The 21483-nt window shown below is 34.3% G+C and overlaps 1 protein-coding gene across 5 annotated transcripts in view; it reads left to right on the forward strand.

Annotated features, from left to right (window-relative positions):
- ARHGAP32 (Rho GTPase activating protein 32) overlaps nt 1-21483 on the forward strand; it is a 293982-nt gene that overhangs the window by 97281 nt on the left and 175218 nt on the right. For 3 of the 5 annotated variants that reach the window (XM_087868278.1, XM_087868279.1, XM_087868280.1), the window contains exon 2: nt 10140-10248. In XM_087868278.1, the coding sequence (XP_087724404.1) occupies nt 10144-10248 (105 nt within the window). In that variant the 5' untranslated portion in view covers nt 10140-10143. Of the gene's footprint in view, nt 1-9140; nt 9524-10139; nt 10249-21483 lie in introns of those variants that run through there. The other 2 variants (XM_045783741.2, XM_045783742.2) reach the window with 2 other exon arrangements.

A 21483-nucleotide genomic window follows, 5' to 3' on the forward strand; every position in this document is an offset into this window, starting at 1 on the left:
AATTGAAGTCCTACCTCATAGCAAGGATAAATTCCAAAATGATCAAAGATATAAGTGTATTAAATGAAATCATAAAAATTTCAAAAGAATACATGGGAAAATTAAAAAAAAATACTTTGGGGCCAGGGAAGGCTTTTAGAGCTATAATTTAATATGCAAAACCCATAAAAGAAAGAGTTATGAAATTTAACTACATAAAATACCAAACATCTGTATTATAAAAAATAAGCAAGGACAAATGACAACCTGGGAAAAATACTTGGAACTCATATTACAGATGAGGGACTAATCTCTTTAATATATAAAGAACTAAAAATAGATAAGAAAAGAGCAACCCAATAGAAACATGGGCTAATGTATCAAAAGAATTTTTTTCATTGCTGAGAATTTGTCCTTCATATATACTTGCACATATGTAGAAACAACATATTTACAAACTTACTGTAGCATTGTTTGTAATACCAAAAGATTGGAAATAATTCAAGAATTCATCAGTAGGGAACTGGTTAAATTATGGAATATCTACACAGTGGAATATCATACAGTTGTGAAAACAGCAAAGAAGCTCTTTATATATTCCTATGGAAATTAGAATACTCCAGGAAATATAGGAAAACTACTCTGTGGTGTATAAATATACTTTTCAGTAAAAAGTGGGTCGGTAATAGAGGAATAAAATTGTTCTTCCATTATTTACACAAAGAGCAGCGTATTTACACATTGTTTTCATACTTGCTATGGATATATTCTTAATACATATGAAAAAATTATATATCAATAGATATATTCATAAAGTCTGGAAGAATATATAAGGTGAGGAGCTTAATGGGTAGGAATTGGGCAGGATTTTTGTCTGATAAAATTATAATACCTATTAAGAATTATAGCATATCTGGCATTTTCAGTTGGAAATGACTACAACTCAATTCCACTAGCTTCAGCAAACCTCTGTTCTGTTTTCACCACCAAAACAGCTGACCTCATTAGTGTTACAAGTTCAGTTTCTTTATTTTCTGAGAATTCTGGGAATATTGGGGTTATGTAAGCATTTAATAGTGTATATAAACCAAACAGAACAGAGCTCCTGTATGCTAAGCAGCTTTATAATCTAATTTATTCATATCCTCTGAAGGTAGGAAAATATATTACTCCTTATAATGATAGTTAGTGACTATTAGTTACAGACATAACTAACACCTTGCATCTTCAGTTTTACAGCTTCAGCCATGGGTAAAATAAACAGAACACCAAACTCACTACTTTAGATATATGTAAAAGAACTCTTCTCTGTAGTGGAATGGAGTCCTATTCTTTCACAAACAGATATAAATTGACTAACAGACCCAATTCTCTCTTGTCTGTGATGGAGTATAGATGCCTATCTCTTATTTGTCCACATGCATGCTCAGACCATAAAATGACTTCCTCATCATTTCCCATACCACTGGGGAACAACTTATTGGCCATAAGTGTCACAGAACCAGAACCGAACTTAGCAAAGAACCAACAGTAAACAAAAACAAAGATTAAGGGAATAAAAGGAGAAAGGTAAAATTCTATTGTTGCCTGGAGTTTACTCCGGGGATGGAGAAAAGATATGCCTGAGTGTAAGCAGTACCCTAGGTAACACTTCTCAGGCAGTGTGTCAGTTGGACTTCTCTGTGGAATTTAACACTGTCAAGTACAATTTTTTGTAAGCTATGGACAAGATTCATACAAAGATAAGGTGAATATGTGTCGGAGATTTAAATAATTTTTTAATGAAGGTGATGGTAAGGCTGGTTCCCACAACTTGAGGAAAGTGGGTTTTTTTTTTCTCCTTTTTCCTTTTGCTTGAAAATATTCAGGTTCAAATCTAATGTTTTACAGAAAACTCTTGTAAATAAAACATTAGATTCTTTAGGTTTTATGGTTGGTAATCTTAACAGTCTATCTTTTCTGTTAGATTTGAAAGTATAATTAATCACTTTAAGGGTAAAATTTGCCCATAATTTGAAAAGCATGGAACAAAAGGATCAATTAAACCAACCGATACTAAGTTTTTATGGAGTTGATTCAGTGTTATGTGACACAAAATGTATATAATATAAACATAATTTTTAAACCTTTTATAATGTGTAATATTTACCAATAAACTTATTTTACACATTTATTAAGGTATAACTTACATATAATAAAATCCACAAATCATGAGTTTATAGCTTGAAGAATTTATATAAATTTATATATCCATGTAAATACAACCCAGTCAAGATATAAATTAACTTTAGCATGCCACAAGACCCTTTCCCCTTCTAGTCAATACCTGTCCCAAAGGTAACCATTATTCTGACTTCTGTCACAGTAGAGTTATTTTCCCTGTCCTTGAACTTCAAGTAAATAAAATTATACAACATGTACTCTTCCCCCCCAACTTTATGGAGCTATAATTTCATATAATATTGCTTAAGATGTTCAACATGATGATTTGATACACTTATTTATTGAGATTAGCATATACTTTTGTCTGGCTTCTGTTTCTCAGTACTTATGGGATTCATCCATTTCTTGCAAATGGCAGCAGTAATTCTTTTTCACTTCTTTTTTTTTTTTTTTTAAAGATTTTATTTATTTATTTGACAGAGAGAGAGAGGGAACACAAACGGGGAGTGGGAGAGGAAGAAGCAGGCTCCCAGCGGAGGAGCCTGATGTGGGGCTCAATCCCAGAATGGCGGGATCACGCCCTGGGCCGAACACAGACGCTTAACGACTGAGCCACCCAGGCGCCCCTCTTTTTCACTTCTATATGGAAAATAGTGCAAATTACTTACCTATTGCATTTGGCTTCCTCCCCCTTATTAAATGTATGATATCAGTTGTATAAATCATTTGATTTTTGCATTTGACCTTATTTCCTGTGATTTTTCTGAATTATCTTATTCTAACTGCTGAACACATTGTGTCATCTTCAAATGATGAGAATTCTATTTTTCTCTATCTATCATCTATCTATCTATCTATCTATCTATCTATCTATCTATCTATCTATCTATTTTTAAGTTAGGCTCCACGCCCAGCATGGAGCCTGAAGCAGGACTTAAACTCATGGTCCTGAGATCAAGACTGGAGGTGACATTGAGTTGGATGCTTAACCAGCTGAGCCACCCAAGAAGCCTTCCCTTCTAATTTTTATACCTTTTACTTCTTTTTCTCACCTAAAAAAAAAAAAAAACTAAGACATCAAGTATAATGTTGTATAGATGACATTCTTATCTTGTTCATGACCTTATTGACCATGCTTATTATTAGAAAAGCACTAGTATTTCATCATTAACCATCTGTGTGTGTGTTTTAATACCCTTCATGTATCTATCTACATTTAGAAAAATTATGAATAGGTATTAAATTTTACCTATTAAAATGACATAATGTTTTTATTCCTTTATTTTAATCATATGGTCAGTTATAGTGATTGATTTTAGAATGTTAAAACAGTTTGCATTTTGGACTAAAACTTACTTGGACATGATGTGTATATCCTTTTTCTAAACCAGTGGGTTTGATTTGTTACTACTTTGTTTAGAAGTTCTGTAGCTATGTTAATGATATTGACCTACAGTTTTCTTTCCTATTAATGTCTTTGTTAGGAAGACTATCCTGGCCTTATGGAACAGGTTGAAAAGGGGTCTTCCTTTTATTTTTATACTCTGGAGGAATATAATATTGTTATAATTTATTCCTTGAATGTTGGAAAGAATTCACCAGTGAATCCATTTGGGCCTGGAGTTTTCTCACAGATTCAGCTTCTTTAATAGCTTCAAAAATTATTTGGTTTATTGTTTCAGTTTTGGTAAGTTGTGTTCTTCAGGGAATTTGTCCATTTCAATGAAATTCACAAATATATTGGAAAAAGTTGTTTGTAATGTCCTCAGAATCTTTTTGTCTATAGGCTTTCTAGTTATAACTCTCTTTTCATTGTTTATATTTTGTGTTCTGTGTTTTTCTTGATGAAACTTCCTAGGTGTTATTTTATTAATCTTTCAAAGAGTCGGCTTTCTATTTCACTGATTTTTTTATTTAAACAATTTTTTTCTTCTTTCTACTTTCTTGGAATAATTTGCTATTCTTATTTTAGCTTTTTGTAATAGAAGCTTAGAACATTTGTTTTCAGCTTGCCTTATTTCCGGTAACGTGCATTTAGAGGTCTGAAATTTGCTCTGTTTTAGTTGTATCCCACACATTTTAATCTGTTGTATTTTTATTCAGATAATATTTTCTCATTTTCATTGTGATTTCATGTATTCAATTCATGAATTACTCAGAGTTGTGTTTTGTAATTTCCATACATTTGGGAGAATTTTTAGTTATCGTCCAGTAATTGATTTTTAGTGTAATTCTGTACTGGTCACAAAACACTTCATTTATGATTTAAATTCTTTTTATTTGTTGAGACCTGATTCATTGTCTAGATTATGGTCTCTTGGTAAATGTTTCATATGCTCTTGGAAAGAATGTATATTCTGCAGTTGTTGGATTTAATGTTCTAGTTCAGGTTGAAAAGGTGGGTAGTTCAGATCTCCTATATACTTATGATTTTTTTTTGGTCTTCTTATTCAATCAGTCACTGAGAAATATCTGTTAAAATCTGCAACTGTAATTGTGGATTTATTTATTTTTGGTGCTTTCAGATTTTGCTTTATGTATTGTAAAGCTGAGTTATTTGTTGCATATAGATTTTGTTTATTATATCATGCTAACTTAACACTTTTTTTTAAAAAAAGATTTTTTATTTTTCATTTGAGAGAGGGGGAAAGCAAGCATGAGCAGGGGGGAGGGTTAGAGGGAGAGGGAGAAGCCCCCTACGTGGGGCTCAATCCCAGGACTCTGGGACTATGACCTAAACTGAAGGCAGATGCTTAACCGACTGAGCTACCCAGATGCTGTGCTTACTTAACATTTTTATGATGAAATGTCCCCCTTTAAGTGTTTTAAGTCGAATTTTTAGTCCGTTTAATTTTTTATTAAGATGTAATTTACATATTGTAAGATTCACTATCTTAAAGTGTACAGTTAAGTGGTTTTTAATATATTCACAAAGTTGCACAACCATCACTACTATCTAATTCTTGAATATTTCAGAAAGAAATCTCTTACTCATTAGTTCGGACATACCTCAGAGATATTATGGATTTGGTTCCAGACCACCATAATAAAATGAATATCACAGTAAAGTGAATCAAATGAATTTTTTTGTTTCCTAGTGCATGTGAAATTTATGTTTACACTATATTGTAGTTTATTAAGTGAGCAATAGCATTTTCTCTAAAAAAACATACATACCTTAGTTAAGAAAAATCTTATTGCTAAATAATGCTACTCATCATCTGAGCCTTACGCAAGTTATAATTTTTTTGCTGATGGAGTGTCTTGCCTCAGTGTTGATGGCAGCTGACTGATCAGGGTGGTGGTTGCTAAAGGTTGAGGTGGCTGTAGCAGCTTTTTGACATAAGTCAACGTTGAAGTTGGCTTCATCGATTCACTCTTCCTTTCACGAATGATTTCTATGTTGCACGTGATGCTGTTTGATAGCATTTAAGCACAGTAGAACTTCTTTCAGAATTGGAGTTAGTCCACTCAAGTTCTGCTGCTGCTATATCCACTAAGTTTATGTGGTATTCAAAATCTTCTGTTGCTATTTCAACAATGTTAACAGAATCTTCACCAGGAGTAGATCCCATCTCAAGAACCCACTTTCTTTGCTCACCCATAAAAGCAAGTCCTTATCCATTCAAGTTTAATCATGAGATTGCAGCAGTTCAGTCCCATCTTTAGGCTCTAGTTCTAATTCTAATTTTCTTGCTCTTTCCACCACACCTGTAGTTACTTATTCCAAGTCTTGAACCCCTCAAAGTCATCCATGAGGGTTAGAATAAACTTCCAGTCTCCTGTTTATGTTGATATTTTGACCTCTTCCAGTGTATCAAATGAACATTCTTAATGAGATCTAGAATGTTGAATCCTTTCCAGAAGATTTTCAGTTTACTTTGCCCATATCCATCAGAGGAATCGCTTTCTATGGCGGCTATAGTCTTATGAAATGTATTTTTTAAATAATAAGAATTGAAAGTTGCAATTAACTCATTAATCCAAGGGCTGCAGAATGGATGTTGTATTAACAGGAATGAAAACAACATTGATTACGTTGTACATCTCCATCAGACCTCTTCTATGACCAGATGCAGTGTCATGAGCAGTAATGTTTTGAAAAGAATCTGAACAGTAGGTCTCAACAGGGGGCTTAAAATGTTCAGTAAACCATGTTGCAAACAGATGTGCTGTCATCCAGGCTTTGTTGTGCCATTTACAGAGCACAGGCAAAGGAGATTTAGTATAATTCTTAAGAGTCTTAGCATTTTCAGAATGGTAAATGAACACTGGCTTCAACTTAAAGTCACCAGCTGCATTAGCTCCTAACAAGAGAGCCAGCTTGTCCTTTAAAACTTTGAAGCATTGACCTCTCCTCTTTGGCTGTGAAAGTTCTAGATGGCATCTTCTTCCAATTTAAGGCTGTTTTGTCTATATTGAAAATCTGTTGTTTAGTGTAGCCACCTTCATTAATTATCCTAGCTAAATCTACTGGATAACTTGCTACAGCTTCTGCATCAGGTCTTACTCCTTCACTTTGCACTCTTATGGAGCTGGCTGCTTCTTTTCCTTAAACTTCATGAATTAACTTCTGCTAGTTTCAGACTCTCCTTCTATAGCTTCCTCATCTCTCTTCAGCCTTCACAGAATGGAAGAGAGTTGGGGCCTTGCTCTGGATTAGGCTTTGGCTTTTAGGGAATGTTGTGGCTGGTTTGATCTTCTATCCGGACCACTAAAATTTTCTCCATATGAGTGATAAGGCTGTTTTGCTTTTTTATCATCCGTGTGTTCATTTGAGTAAGAAATGCAAGAATTTTTCCTGTCCACTTGAGTAGGAAATGCAAGAATTTTTCCTTTACATTCATAACTTGGCTGTTGGCATAAGAGATCTAGCCTTTGGCTTCTCTTGGCTTTTGACACAACTTCCTCATTAAACTTAATAATTTCTAGCTTTTATATAAAGTGAGAGACATTTGGGGAAAAAAAGGGGTGCTTGGGTGGCTCAGTTGGTTAAGTGTCTGACTCTTGATTTTGGCTCAGTTCATGATCTCAGGGTTGTGAGATCAAGTCCCGTGTTGGGTTCTGTGCTGGATGTGGAGCCTGCTTAAGATTCTCTCTCTCCCTTTCTTTCTTCCCCTTCCTCCACTCTCCTTCTCTAAAAGAAAATTAAAATTAAAAAAAAAAGAGACATTTGACTTTTCCTTTCACTTGAACACTTAGGAGACTATTTTAGAGTTATTAATTGGCCTAATTCCTATATTGTTTTGTCTTGGAATAGGGAGGTATGAAGAGAGGGAGAGAGAGATGGGGGGAATGAATGGTTGGTGGAGCAGTCAGAACACAATGGCCAGTTGGTAGAGGGATCAGAAAAATGTATTTATGAGGTTTGGCATCTTATGTAGCCATAGTTTGTGGCACCCCAAAACAATTGTAATGATAAAATCAGAGATAACAGATCACAGATCACCGTAACAAATACAACAGCAATGAAGAGGTTTGAAATATTGAGAATTACTAAAATGTAACAGAGGCATGAAGTGAACAAATGCTGTTGGAAAAATGGTGCTGATAGACTTCCTTGACACAGGGTTGCCACAAATCTTCAATTTGTAAAAAATGCAGTATCTGTGAAGTGTAATAAAGTGAAGAGCGATGCCTGTGGTAATTTTCCATGTCTTCCTCTCCCCAACCCTTTGCAACCACCAAATATACTTTTTGTCCCCCTGTGAATTTGACTCTTTTTGCACATTTTGTATATATGCAGTAATAAAATATATGGTCTTTTTGTGTCTGACTTCTTTTGTTTAACATGTTTTAGCTATTCTTTCTTGTGGTAGTATGAATCAGCATTTCATTCTTTTTGTTTTTATGGTTGAATAATATTTTATTGTATAGATTTGGTATATTTTGTTTGTCCATTCTTCAGGTGATAAACATTTTGTTTGTTTCTACTTTTTGGATATTATAAATAATACTGGTATGAATATTCATGTATAAATTCATGGTGGACATATGTTTTTATATTTCTTGCTTAAATATCTAGGAACGGGATTGCTGAATAATGTGGTATTTCTCTATTCAATGTTTTGGGAAACTGCCAAACTGTTTCTAAAGTAGCTGCACCATTTAAATTCCTACCAGCAATGAACGAAGGTTCCAGTTGCTCCACATGCTTGCTAACTAGTCTAGTCACTTTAATAATTATTAATAATATGTTTGAATTGAATTCTACCACCTTCATACTTATTTTTTAATTTGTCTTGTTCATTCTCTGTACCTTTATTCTTTCTTTCTCTGCTTTCTTCTGGATTAATCAAGTATGTTTTATCTCAAAAGATTTTCTTCTCTATCGGCTTTGTAGTTATACATTTATTTACTATTATTCCAGTAGTTACTGTAAAGATTGCAACATATATCTGACTTATTAGATTCTTTTCTAAAATAGTGTTTATTTCATGTCCCAGAACTTTTATACTAATTGACTGCATATGTCTCTCCTATCCTTTGTGCCTTTTTATGTCTATTATAAAACTTATGGGGTATTATTTTTATTTTTATGTCAGTTTTTAAGCCATTATTTACTTATATTTTCTCACTTTTTCCTTCACTGTGCTCTTTATGAATTTCTGTAGTTTTGGGATCAGTTTCCTTCAGTCAGAAGAACTCTACTATTTCTTTTATTGTAGGTCTCTTGATGGTAAATTTTTTTAGCTTTTGTTTGAAAATAAGTTATTTTCCCAAGTTCTTCTTTTATTTTTTATTTTTTTATTTTTATTTTTTTTTTAAGATTTTATTTATTTATTTAACAGAGATAGAGACAGCCAGCGAGAGAGGGAACACAAGCAGGGGGAGTGGGAGAGGAAGAAGCAGGCTCGTAGCGGAGGAGCCTGATGTGGGGCTCGGTCCATAACACCGGGATCACGCCCTGAGCCGAAGGCAGACGCTTAACTGCTGTGCCACCCAGGCGCCCCCTATTTTTTTTTTTTTTTATTCTGGCAGTTCTAATGCTATAAAGTCTTGGTTTTAGGATTTGTTAGAGTTCATCTATTGCTCGTTTGTCCTTACTCATAAGGCATGGCTTTTCTGGAGTCTCAAGAGCTCTTTTTTCAATGCTCCTCCATCTTGACAGCACTTGCTTGCCAACCTCCATCTTTACAGCATGACTGGGCTGCGGAAATATCCTGTTGGCTCTTTAGTTGCCTATCAAGTGTTTTTGGATAGGTTTCTCAGCATGTTGTCCTACATACTTGTAGGCTTCGGAGTTAGTTAATGGTTTCAGGGGGAATTTCCATGTAGATTTATGGGTTCTTTCTCTACATGTCTTTTAGGGATCATTTTTCACCCTGAAGCCCCATCTGCTTTGGCAACTGCAGCTTCCAACCTCTGCCAGCTTAGTCCAGTAAGACTACAATATTATGCTTGGGCTTTATTTCCTGTTATTGATTTAGGAAATCTCTTCTACAAAAGTAATAATTAAATGTGGAATTTGCTTCATGGACTCTCAGAGAATCTAACCCCAGAACTCCTACTCGTATTGATTGCTTTCCTGTGCCTTTAGACAAGTTGTTTCATATGTTTTGTTTACCATTCATCGTTGTTCTCAAGAGTGCTAGTTCAACACACTGCTACATAAATTGATACCATATCCTGGAATTTTACTAATCCTGGAATTTTACTAATGCTCAGCACAGTTCCATTACTATTGGTGTCTGTTGCAAATCTTTTCCAGGTTCCTACTGTGTTAAACAGATAAAATCAGTCTTGTGTAATAATTACCACAGACTGTGAGGTTACGTAGTTATTAACTTAACATTTATCTTTTGGAATAAAAGTGGGTGTTGGGTACATCAGGAAAGATCTCTGAAAGCCAGAATACAAATGGGGAATCAGTACTAACCACTAAACCTCTTCAACTTCAAATCTGACATAGTTTTCTATTTTTTGAATTATAGTCATTGAAAGGTTTTCATAGAATTGGGAGTTCTTACCATAGTCTCTCATGTTTTTATCTCTAGGAAGATGAAGTCCTCAGTACATTCTGAAGAGGATGATTTTGTTCCAGAACTACATAGAAATGTTCACCCTCGAGAGCGGCCTGATTGGGAAGAAACACTTAGCACAATGGTAAATCAGTTTTATGCATATGTATATGTGTATATTTTACTTATATAAGGAGAAGGAACTGATGAATCCTTATAAACTTTTTGTGTGTTGCTCTGTTAATTTATTCAGGAAGTGTCTATCGAGCAAATAATCTATTCTAAGCAATGTTTTAAATTCTGTGGGCAGAGTCCTGAACAAAACACACCAATTTCCTGCCTTCGTGCAGCTTATATTTTAATGGGTTAGGAGGAGAAGGAGATAGTTAAATATATAATATGTCAAATGACGTAAGTACTATTGTAGAAAATTAATGCAGAGTAGTGGGGTTACAGAGTGGTAGGATAGCGTGAGAAAGGATGGTTGCTAGCTTTATAATAGAGGGGCCACAGAGGGCCTCTGGGAGAAGGTAAAATTTGAACAGAAGGATGTGAGGGAATGAATAGTGTACTTATCTGGAAACATCATTTTAGGCATTGGAAGAACAAGTTAAAGGCTGTGGCATATGATTAAAAAGTAAGCTGAAAGAAACACAAGTAGGACATGTGGCTGAAATTGAACAAGCCAGGGGAAAAGTAGAAGGAGATGAGGTCAGAGTGGTTTGGGTAGATGGAGAGCAGATCCTGTGGTCATGATCTTGTGGTCCATTATAAAGACTTTGGTTTCTTATGCTGAGTGAGATGGGAAACCATTGGAGGATTTTTGGCTGAGAAGTGACATGGTCTGGCTTAAAATTTTAAAGGAAGTTTCTGGTTTCTCTGAATAGGCTAAAGAGAGAGGCAAAAGAAGAAATAAGGAGACCAGTTAGAAGGTTATTATAATAGGTGAACTGTAATGGTAGCTTGAACCGGAATGGTAGGTATAGTGAAAAATGGTTAGATTCTGGAGAGAGTTCTACAGATAAAGCCTACTGTTGAATGGGATGTTATAGAGTGAGCTAAAGAGATGTCAAAGATGACTTCAAGTTTTTTGGCTTGATCAACCTGAAGAATGGAGTTACATTTACTGAAATGCTGGAAAAGCACTTTTTGTTGGGGATTGGTTAGAAAAGTCCAATGCAGTGTAGTTTTCCACATGATAGTTTGAGATACACATTTAATCTATTATAACTTTTTGCAGTTCGGGTCTCTTAAGAACGGTGAGATTCCTTTTGTGAAGAATAACATTTTACTTAATTGTAGTTAAGTTAGTGTTTCTTATCATCAAAATCGAATGCAAATATTCATGTCACTGATGATCTATAATGAGATTTTGCATATTTCATTTTTCAAAATGCCTTTTCACTAAGGTACTGCCAAATACAGACATCAGTTCATGAGCATGTGATTTTAATTGAGCATATTTGTCTCTTGGAAGGCATTTATAGAATTCTATTAGATTCTTCTCTGATATTTACCTTTTAGCATAACATGATATTACAAACATCCAATTAAAGGTGAGGTTGAAGCTCCTCAGTTGCAAGGTTAAATGGATTTTGCAGTATGGGAATTTCCTTGTAATGATGATCTGAAAAACCCTGCTGGAACTGTAGTTGGAGTCCAGAAAATACATTCATTGCAAATTTTTGTGGTAATGGAGATCTCTCTTCTTGTTTTAATGTGTAATAGCTTGGAAAATATGTATGAGAGTTCATGATTATGATTCTAACATTTATCACAATGTAAGTTTCTCATAAGCTACGTTTTGCTTTGCAATTTTAGATTAAATTCATTAAGAAATAGCATCAACTCTGCAGCAAAAATGAAATTATGAAGGCCATTTAGCATTCAGTAACAGGTTGAAAATAGGTCCAACTGAACTTTTTCTGTTTCACCCATATTTTTTACCATAATTGGTATAAAGTATCTTAGTAGATTCCACTTCAGGTTGTACTGAATTAATGTTTGTTGAATTTATTTCAGAATGTTGTCAGCTGTAGTTGTCCTAGGCAGACTGTATATAGGGGCTAATTCTTCAGCCACTTTAAACTCAGCATTGACTCCTCAGCAACTCACTAGTATTGGTTACATTCGTTGACTCATCAAGAGTTAAGGAAAACCACCTGAAATCATTTGCCTTATTTTTAAATGGACTCTTGATTTTGCTCTCCATGACCTCAAGTCTTCATGCCTGTACTTACCAAAAGACTATTAGACTTAAATCAGTTTGTTTTCTCTGGATTTCTTTGCTATAGTCAAACATGATTTAATTGATTCACCATTAGTCAGTGGCTTTCCTTGCTCTGCTAACAAATGATCTACTTGGGAATTTACTTTGGATGCAGTCTTGTTTTTATTTTTGTGAAGAAATTCTATGTGATGCTTTACTCATTTACTCTGTTTTAGAGTTTTCTAACTTTTCAGATTGTTGTTTTCCTGTGAGTTGAGAATATTGTGATGAGTGTGTAGTTTGGTAATGTTTGATGTATATTCTTTCTTTCAGCACAGCTGTAGTGTCAGCGCATAATCAACACAGTATTTTGCCATCTTATTTGATAATGAAACCCACATTCTCCTGTGCCTTAAAAGCATGACATTCATAGTCCACTTATCTCTTCTCGGCTTATTTTTTACGTGTTGTGTACAAATCGGTAATTTTAAGCACGTGGTATGGTGATACATGTGGAACTTGCAATGCTGTTGAGTTGTAACTCCATAGTGTAATTTATGGTGTGCTGAGCAGCGGTATGAATTGGTGAGAGTGCCTCATAATGTCTCTTTCATAGCTACTCAGCTGTCATTGTAATGTGAAAGTAGCCACAGATAATATATAAACAAGCATGGCTGTGTTCCAATAATACTTTATTTATGGACACATATTTGAATTTTATGTAATTTTCACATGTCATTAGATAATCATCCGTCTTTTGATTTCCCTCCCCCAAACATTTAAAAATGTTAGCTTATGGGCTGTACAAAAACAGGCATTGGACTGGATTGGCCCTAGTTTTGGCCTCTGCCTTATATAATTGTAACTTAAGATGTAAGGCTTTCTGAAACCTTTCAGATAGAAAAATAAAATAAAAATAAAAATAGAACCAAGTTGTTCTATTTTATTTCTCATGGTGTATTGTTCATATCTATGTCTTAATACTCGATCTCATTCTAGTTAGTTATGGATGTATCTGTCTTCATTGACTATATAATCTTGTATTCGTTTTATTGAAGGATAAAGTTTAAAGAGGATATAATCATGACTCTCATACAAATATAAAATGAACACATGCCAAGGATATTTAACTCATTAATTAATGAAGGAACCAGTCAAGTGTTACAGCTTGATTCAAAGGAGATTTGGTTCAAAGGAGAATTCAGAGTGCCTTACTGTTAGAGATTAATCATGCTAAAATAGATGCAAATGGATGCAAAAACTGGCAAAACTGTTTAGTTCCACTAGACACAATTTGCATTTCTATGGATGGGAATTATTTGTACTGTTAGTTTTCTGCAAGTTAACTTCTCTGCAGAGATGGAAAATAGCCTCACCAAAGAAAGCTCCACACCTCTGTCAGATCAATGAATCGCTGCAGGTGGCTAGCATCCCATTGTAAAGATACTCAGTAATCTGGCTTGCTGTTAGTGTGTGGCAAAGCAACTGTTTTAATGATTTTATATTCTGAAGCTTTACTGAATTTGTTTATTAGTTCTGACAGTGTTTTGTTGGAGTCTTTAGGGTTTAGCATATTACATCATCTAGAAATAGTTACAGTTTTACTTCTTCCTTTCTGATTTGGAGGCCTTTTATTTCTTTTTCTTGCTTACTTGCTCCCGGTACGATTTCTAGTACTATTTTGAATAGACATGGTGAGAGTGGGCAACCTTGTCTTGTTCCTGATCTTAAAGGAAAAGCTTTTAGCTTTTCATCATTGAGCATGATATTAGCTGTGGGCTTGTCATATATGGCCCTTGTGCTGAGGTACATTCCCTGTATATCATCTAGATTGAGAGTTTTTATCATAAATGGATGTTGAATTTTGTTAAATGCTTTTTCTGCATCTGTTGAGATGCTCATATGATTTTTATCCTTCATTTTGTTAATGTGGTGTGTTACGTAGATTGATTTGTGGATGTTGAACCATCCTCTGATCCCTGGATGAATCGGCTTGACCATGGTGTATGATCCTTCTAATGTACTGTTGGATTCAGTTTGCTAAATATTTTGTTAAGGATTTGCATTCATGTTCATCAGGGATGTTGTCCCATAACTTACGTACTTATTTATTTATTTAGAGTGTGGGGGGGGGAGGGGCAAAGGGAGAAGAAGAGAGAGAATCTCAAGCAGATTCCACACTGAGTGAGGAGCCGGAGGCAGGGCTCGATCTCACGACTCTGAGATCATTACCTGAGCTGAAAGGACTCTTAACTGACTGAGCCATCCAGGTGCCTCTATAATTTATTTTTCTTGTGGTGTCCTTGTCTGCTTTTGATATCTAGGTAATGCTGGCCTTGTATAATCAGTATGAGAGTATTCCCTCTTATTTTTTGGAAGAATTTAAGAAGGGTTGGTATTAATTCTTCTTTAAACATTTGGTAGAATGCACTAGTGAAGCTGTCTGATCCTAGATTTTTATTGTTGGGAGGTTTTTGACTACTGATTCACTCTCCTTACTAATAATTGATCTGTTCTAAATCATTTTAAAATTAAAACAACAACAAACCTACAGTAGCACCCTATCCTTTTGTGATTTATGGTTTACTTACTATTCTTCATAAATTTATAACTAAATAGCTATAATATAAGCATTATAAAAAACTATAGTTTTTCTTAATTATTAAGTGAAATACTTACTTGCAATTATTTAGCAGTGAAATCATTTAGTGAAAAAAGTTAGGATCTTAAAAAGATAAGAGAAAAAACCTGAAGAGAGAATCTTCAACCAGTTCTGAATATTTTAACTAAAACCACCTTACATCATACTTCTTAGTGTTTTATTGTATATTTTATTTTTAATATTGATTATATCGGTATTCTCAGACTGGATCCTGTTAATTCTCAAGGTTTTTTTTTTTTTTTGGAATAGTTTCTCATGTGAATTTTTTTTTTTTACCCTTAAAATCAGCACGTTCAAGGCTAATGACTAAAGCAGGTCATGTTGTATGTAGTAAAGAAGTTGTTACTGACAAAATAAAATCAGTGGTCCTTGGTGAAAATGCTCATAGATGCTAACAACCAGAGCCCTGAAAATTAAAACAAGTTATAAATGCTGAATTTCCAAAATATCGGAAACTTTACAAAGGAAGATGACAAGTTAATGCTCAATGTTGTTAGCATGTATGTGTGCCTCTGCACAGGCCTTCCCCTTTCTCATAAAGACACTTGTGTGCTTGGCTCGAGTGTGCGCGCATGCGCTCTCTCCCATACACTCATACTTTCTCTCTCACACACTCCTAATCGCAGCCACAGTCACTCCTGAGGTGTTGGCTGGCTCTTTTCCTCTGCCTCTCCTTCCCACCTGCTAAATGCAGGCGTACACAGGGGGTCTGTGTTTTGTTTCTTTATGCTTGTTTCTTCCCACTTCTTTACTGTTCCTGCAGATTGGACTGTCATCTCTATACAGATGACTTCCATGTCCATATCTCAAGCTCTGTAAGAATTCATTCCCCACTGGAAGGTCCTGTAGAAGCTGTGACCTATAGAGGTCCGCTGAATCTCAGCTTTCCTCCTCCCAGAAATGTTTCTTCCTTTTAACTTGACGGTTTATGTTAGTAATACTTCAGTCCAGTCACTCAGGTTCTGAATCCTTGCATTTGTTACAAATCATTTTGCTCCAGTTGCGTGGCCTCGTCAATCTTTATCAAATGTGCCAAGTATTCTCCTACTTCAGGGCCTTTGTATTTGTTGTGTTCTCTTCTCCTGGAAAGTGCTTTCCCTACATGATCTGCAAAGCTTGCTCTGCTCTTTTCTTCTGATCTCTTCAAATGTTACAGTTAAGTGCTGCCTTCACTCACCCTCTTAGAGGAAGTAATAGCCCTGCCTTCCTCTCTGCCTTTTTTACTCGGCTTTAATTTTCTCCATAGTACTTGCAAATGTAATTTGTATCATTATTATCTTTCTTTTCCATTAGATTATAAATTCCTTGAGTACAGGGATGTTGTCACTTCTGTTTACTGTTTCATCCCCTGTGCCTGGCCTAATAAATTCTTAGTAAATATTTTTTTTGAATGAATGAAATTGTCATTCTCTGGACAAATAGAACCATTTGTTTTTCCTTGAAAATGCCCTGAATTTTCCTGCTTTATTATCTCATTTGTTAGATGTTAATATGAATTTTCTTCTTTTCTTTTTTCTTTTCTTCTCTCTCTTTTTTTCTCTTTTCTCCTTTCTTTTTTTAAGATAAAAGTGAGACCATTGGTACATATTTCTTAGACTTTTCAAAAGTACTCTTTGTATTGGACCATTCCCTCGTCTGTTGCCTACTTTCTAAAGAGGAACGAGGATTGATTAAAACAGCTGGATTATTTCTTCCTGAGTAATCTTGAGGAAGAGGTAATTTTGGAGGAGGTGTGTATTTTGTTTATTGCTCCTTTATTAATAGTTGTCCACTCTGTTTGGTACTTAGACTGGTTCCTTTTACTCATTGAGCTATAAAAAAACTGCAGTTTGAATAAAAGAAATAAGTCTTTGCAAATGTTCTTTGAATGAATGTTTTTAGCTCTTTTATTGCTGCATGATATTTAACAGTGCATTTTGATTGTTGGGTGAATTTTAGTTATAACTTAGAGAAACTGAAGATGTTTATTATTTCACAGCCTTTAAAAACTGAATGTTTTTTAGTTTTGCTTTCTGAATAATCACAAATGCAACCATTGATTAATATGCAAAGCCCAGGTTTTGAATTCCTGCCAAATATATTCAGAACTCTTCAATAAACAACTCCAAGCCCACCCCATTCCATGGTGCATCCTTTTCTGGCTGAAGATTGTGGGAATTCTCTGGCATGAATCAAGCAGCGTTAATTATTGAAGATAATTAATGTACTGCTGAGAGTTCTGAGATATGTATTAGGTGAGCCATATGAAATTGTTAGTTTTATAGGTTAAACAAGCTCAAAATTGGCAGTTTTATAAGGTTAGGCCTACAATCTTTTGAACTGTTGAACTGATCTCAAACTGAGCATTTTATTATTAATTATTAAACTGAAAACTACAGTTGACCCTTGGACAACACGGGTTTGAACTGTGCAGATCCACTTATATGTACATTTACTTGGATAAATACAGTATGGTATTGTGAATATATTTTCTCTTCCCTATAATTTTCTTAATAATATTTTTCCCCAGCTTCCTTTATTGTAAGAATACAGTATGTAATACATGTAACATGCAAAATATGTGTTAATTGACAATTTATGTTATTGTTAAGGCTTCTGGTCAGTAGTAGCCTATTCGTAGTTAAATTTTGGGGGAATCAAAGGTTATACTCAATTTTAATTGTACAAGGGGTCAACATCCTTAACTCCTGTGTTGTTTAAGGGTCAATTGTACATTCCAAATATTGTGCTATTTAAGGCATTAAGTGATCTGGATTTACTTTTACTGAGAGAATTTGTTATATAGCTTTTCAAAAAAGTGTTTTAACTTAGGAAACATTCAGGGAGAAAATACATAAAACATACAGTTGGAGGCATAATGATTCTTATAGATCTCAACTGGAGTGTCATGGATAGTGTAGAATCTTGCTGTTTCTTTCTTTAATGGAAGATTCCCAAAGAAGTGTCTCGCTCATTTGTGGTTCTTTCTTCCCTTCTGCTATTCTTTTGTTCATACCCTGCCTTTTTCAGAAAGAACTTGTACTTTATGTTTTATAATATATATTTAACTATTACATGCAAATTTTTATTAGTAGGTCTGGTGTACAAAATTCAAATGTAGAAACAGATCAGTATCATTTTCTAGCAGCACTGAAGACTAGCAATAATTTACCTGAATAAAGTCCCTATAACGTAATAGTATACTGGTTTTAGATTTTCCTAAGAACCTTAATAGAAAATATCTGATAAATTTATTTACAACATTCAAACCCTGTATTTTCAGCAAATTAAATACTTGCTGAATAAGGAGGATTATCTTTAATGATTGGGCAGATGGGAGTGAGATAAAGGAGAGAATGAATCTCCATTATAGAGAAGTAGATACTTCAGAATATTTAACAGTTTTGCTAATATGTCATTGTGTTAATTTTTATGTTGATTTACTAGATATTTTCTGCTGGAGGATTTGTGATTATTATAGTAATGGATGTTGCTAATAACTTTTCTTAAATTATTTTAAATGTTGCTCTGAATAATTTTTTTTTTGCTCTTAATTTTTTTTTTTTTTGGAAGAGACATTATTTTGTAGTAGAGTTGAACCTTAAGGCAACTTCTTTATTGCGAAGGAATTAGTTTTATTATAAAATCATAGGGGTTTTTTTTGTTTGTTTTTTGGTTTCTTTTTTGGCTTTAGTAATCTCACCCCGTTGTTACCATTCAAAATAGAAAATTAAATAGAAATAATTATATAGTTTACTCCTGGGTCTTATTTGATGGTTATTTGTATGCTTTGGGAGTTATCCTTGTATTTAAATCTACCCTGCCTCCTTTGATTCCAAAGTGTTTTTAGCACTTGCACGTTAGGAGTTCAGTTCTAGATACCATGTTGGAGGAAATATGTGAAGAAAATTATGTAATCTGTTTTTAATATTAAGGATATTTTGTTTTATCAAAATTCTTTTGAAACTATTCACACAGATAACTCAGTTAATTTAATTTCTTGGTAATATACTTACTGTTTAAGAATTGGGGCACCTGGGTGGCTCAGTTGGTTAAGCGTTGGCCTCTTGATTTCGGCTCAGGTTGTGATGTCGGGGTTGTGAGATCCAGCCTGAGGGAGCCTACTTAAGATTTTCTCTCTCCCTCTCCCCCTCCCTCCACTCTCTCCCTCTCTGGATAAAAAAAAATCAGTTTAGTGATATTGTTGTTCAACATAATATATGGTAGATTTAACAGATTTAGCTTTTCCTTAGTATTGGGATAATTACTATTACATTTCCCTTTATTGTCTCTTGTTCCTTTGTAAGAAAGGGAACAATACTTGGGCCAATTAAAATTTAATAGCTTCTATAAACATGTTTCATTTCAGAGGTTTGTTCCGTGTGTTTCCTATGATGAAACTGTGGTTGAGTATGGACACTGGCAGTCCCATTTGCCTTTCTTGACGGAACGGATTTCATATTCAAATCTTGTTTTTTTCAGTTATGTATATGGTAATGCATATGTATATGTATAGATCTTCTTTGACTTATGATGGGGTCACATTCTGATGAACCAATTGTACATTGAAAATACTATAAGTTGAAAATGCACTTTTTTTTGAAAATACATTTGATACATCTAACCTATTGAACATTATAGCTTTGCTTAGTCTATCTTAAACGTGCTCAGAATACTTAAATTAGCCTACAATTGGGGAAAATTATTTAACACAAAGCCTGTTTTATAATAAAGTGTTGGATATCTCAATGGATTTATTGTATATTTTATTGAAAGTGAAAAACAAGATGCTTGTATGGGTGCAGAACCATTGCTTACCCTCATGATCCTGTTGTGGACTAGGAGCTATGGCTCACTGCTGCTGCCCAGCATCCCTGGAAAGTACAGTACGGTATATTACTAGCCCAGGAAAAAGTCAAAATTCAAAACTTAAAGTATAGTTTCTACTGAATGTGCATTGCTTTTGTACCATTGTAAAGTCAAAAAGTTGTAATTAAAACCATCTTAAGTCAGGGACTATCTGTATATGTATACAGTTCTACCAACATAGAGGTAGCTCCTACGATTTCTTTTTTCCCTATTTAATAGGCCAAATATTTGTCCTTTTACTACTGTATTTTAAGCAGAAGTGTTATTTTTCATCATCATTATGAAAAATATTATAACACTGGTCTAAAGCTATTGTGCCCTCCCTCAAATTCTGAATACAAATAATGAAAAGAATATAATAAATAAGATTTGAGTCTGTTGAAGGAAAAAAGTGAAGAGTGGCAGAAAGTTACCATTTTTTTTCCCCTGAATTATTTTTACATGCTTTTTCCTAACCTTGTACATAAAAAAAGATTTTGATCTGGGCTTCCTTTCCCCTCACATATGTTGTATTGGGATTTTTTTGTTCTTTGAAGAAAAGGACATTCTGGGGCCATTTTGATAACAGTATATTCTTATGCTGATTGCATTTTGATGTCCTTTGTGAATGCTTATTTGGTGAATTGTTAATTTTCTATAACAATTTCAGATCTACCTTTGTTGTTCTTAAGTATTAACTACTCATTTGGAATAGTTTACCTTTATGCCCAGTAGAGATTCAGTATTACAATCTTGCTTATTCAGCTGATGAGGAATGTGCATGTATGTGTACGTACCTATGTGTAAATATGGATGTTATTTGTCTACCTTGTGAAAATGAGATTTTATATAAAATCATTTATATTTCAAATTACTGGACTTCTATATAAATACAGTGATATCTTCATCATTTAGTAAGGAATATTATGAAGCTGGGTTTGGGATTTCTTGCCTTCTGTTTTGTTCTCTATTGCAGGAAGTGAGTCCCTGCAAACTACATTTCCTAGGCTCTCTTACCAGGAGGCTTCTGGGTAGGTTTGGCCAATGGGAGGCACTAGTAGAAGATTGGAGGACAGGAAGAGGGGAGAAGACCAGTTATTTCTCCTTCTTTTTCTGCTTCGAGATGCATCTCCACCATGGTTCTAGCTCTTATCACATTAACTCATGACTTAGCTCAGTGATCAAAAATTCCATTTTATTGCTAGAACATGGGTATATCTCATCATAAATATGTTTTTACCTTGTTCTTCCCTAAATTGCCTGTAAATGCGAATACCTAATTTTATCTGTTGGAATCATGTTGAGTATCTAACCTCATTTAGTTACAGTGGGTTGTTACGCATTTGCATAAGGTTGTTGTAAAGTAGGTAATATGCAGAGGTGGAAGGAGGTAGCTAGCTTGCTTGCTTTCTCTCTTTCCCTCTCTTTCTCAGTAAAGCTTTCTCCCTTTATAAAAACAAAACATGCTTGTATAGAAAATGTGGAAAAGTGAGGAAAAAAAAGAGCGACTCACCCATAATCCCGTTTCCCACACTGGTAAGATTATTTTGGTATATTTCCTTCTTGTCTTCTTATAATGCAGAGAGTTTCTAATTTAACACCCACATAAACATGATTTTCTTCTACAAATTTCTCCAAATTGTTACTTTCAAAGAATATTGCTTTGTTAATATATTCTCTTT

Source organism: Ursus americanus, chromosome 16 (genome assembly GCF_024610735.1).
Source record: "Ursus americanus isolate L20-20 chromosome 16, mUrsAme1.1.p, whole genome shotgun sequence".
In the NCBI taxonomy this organism is placed as follows: Eukaryota; Metazoa; Chordata; class Mammalia; order Carnivora; family Ursidae; genus Ursus; species Ursus americanus.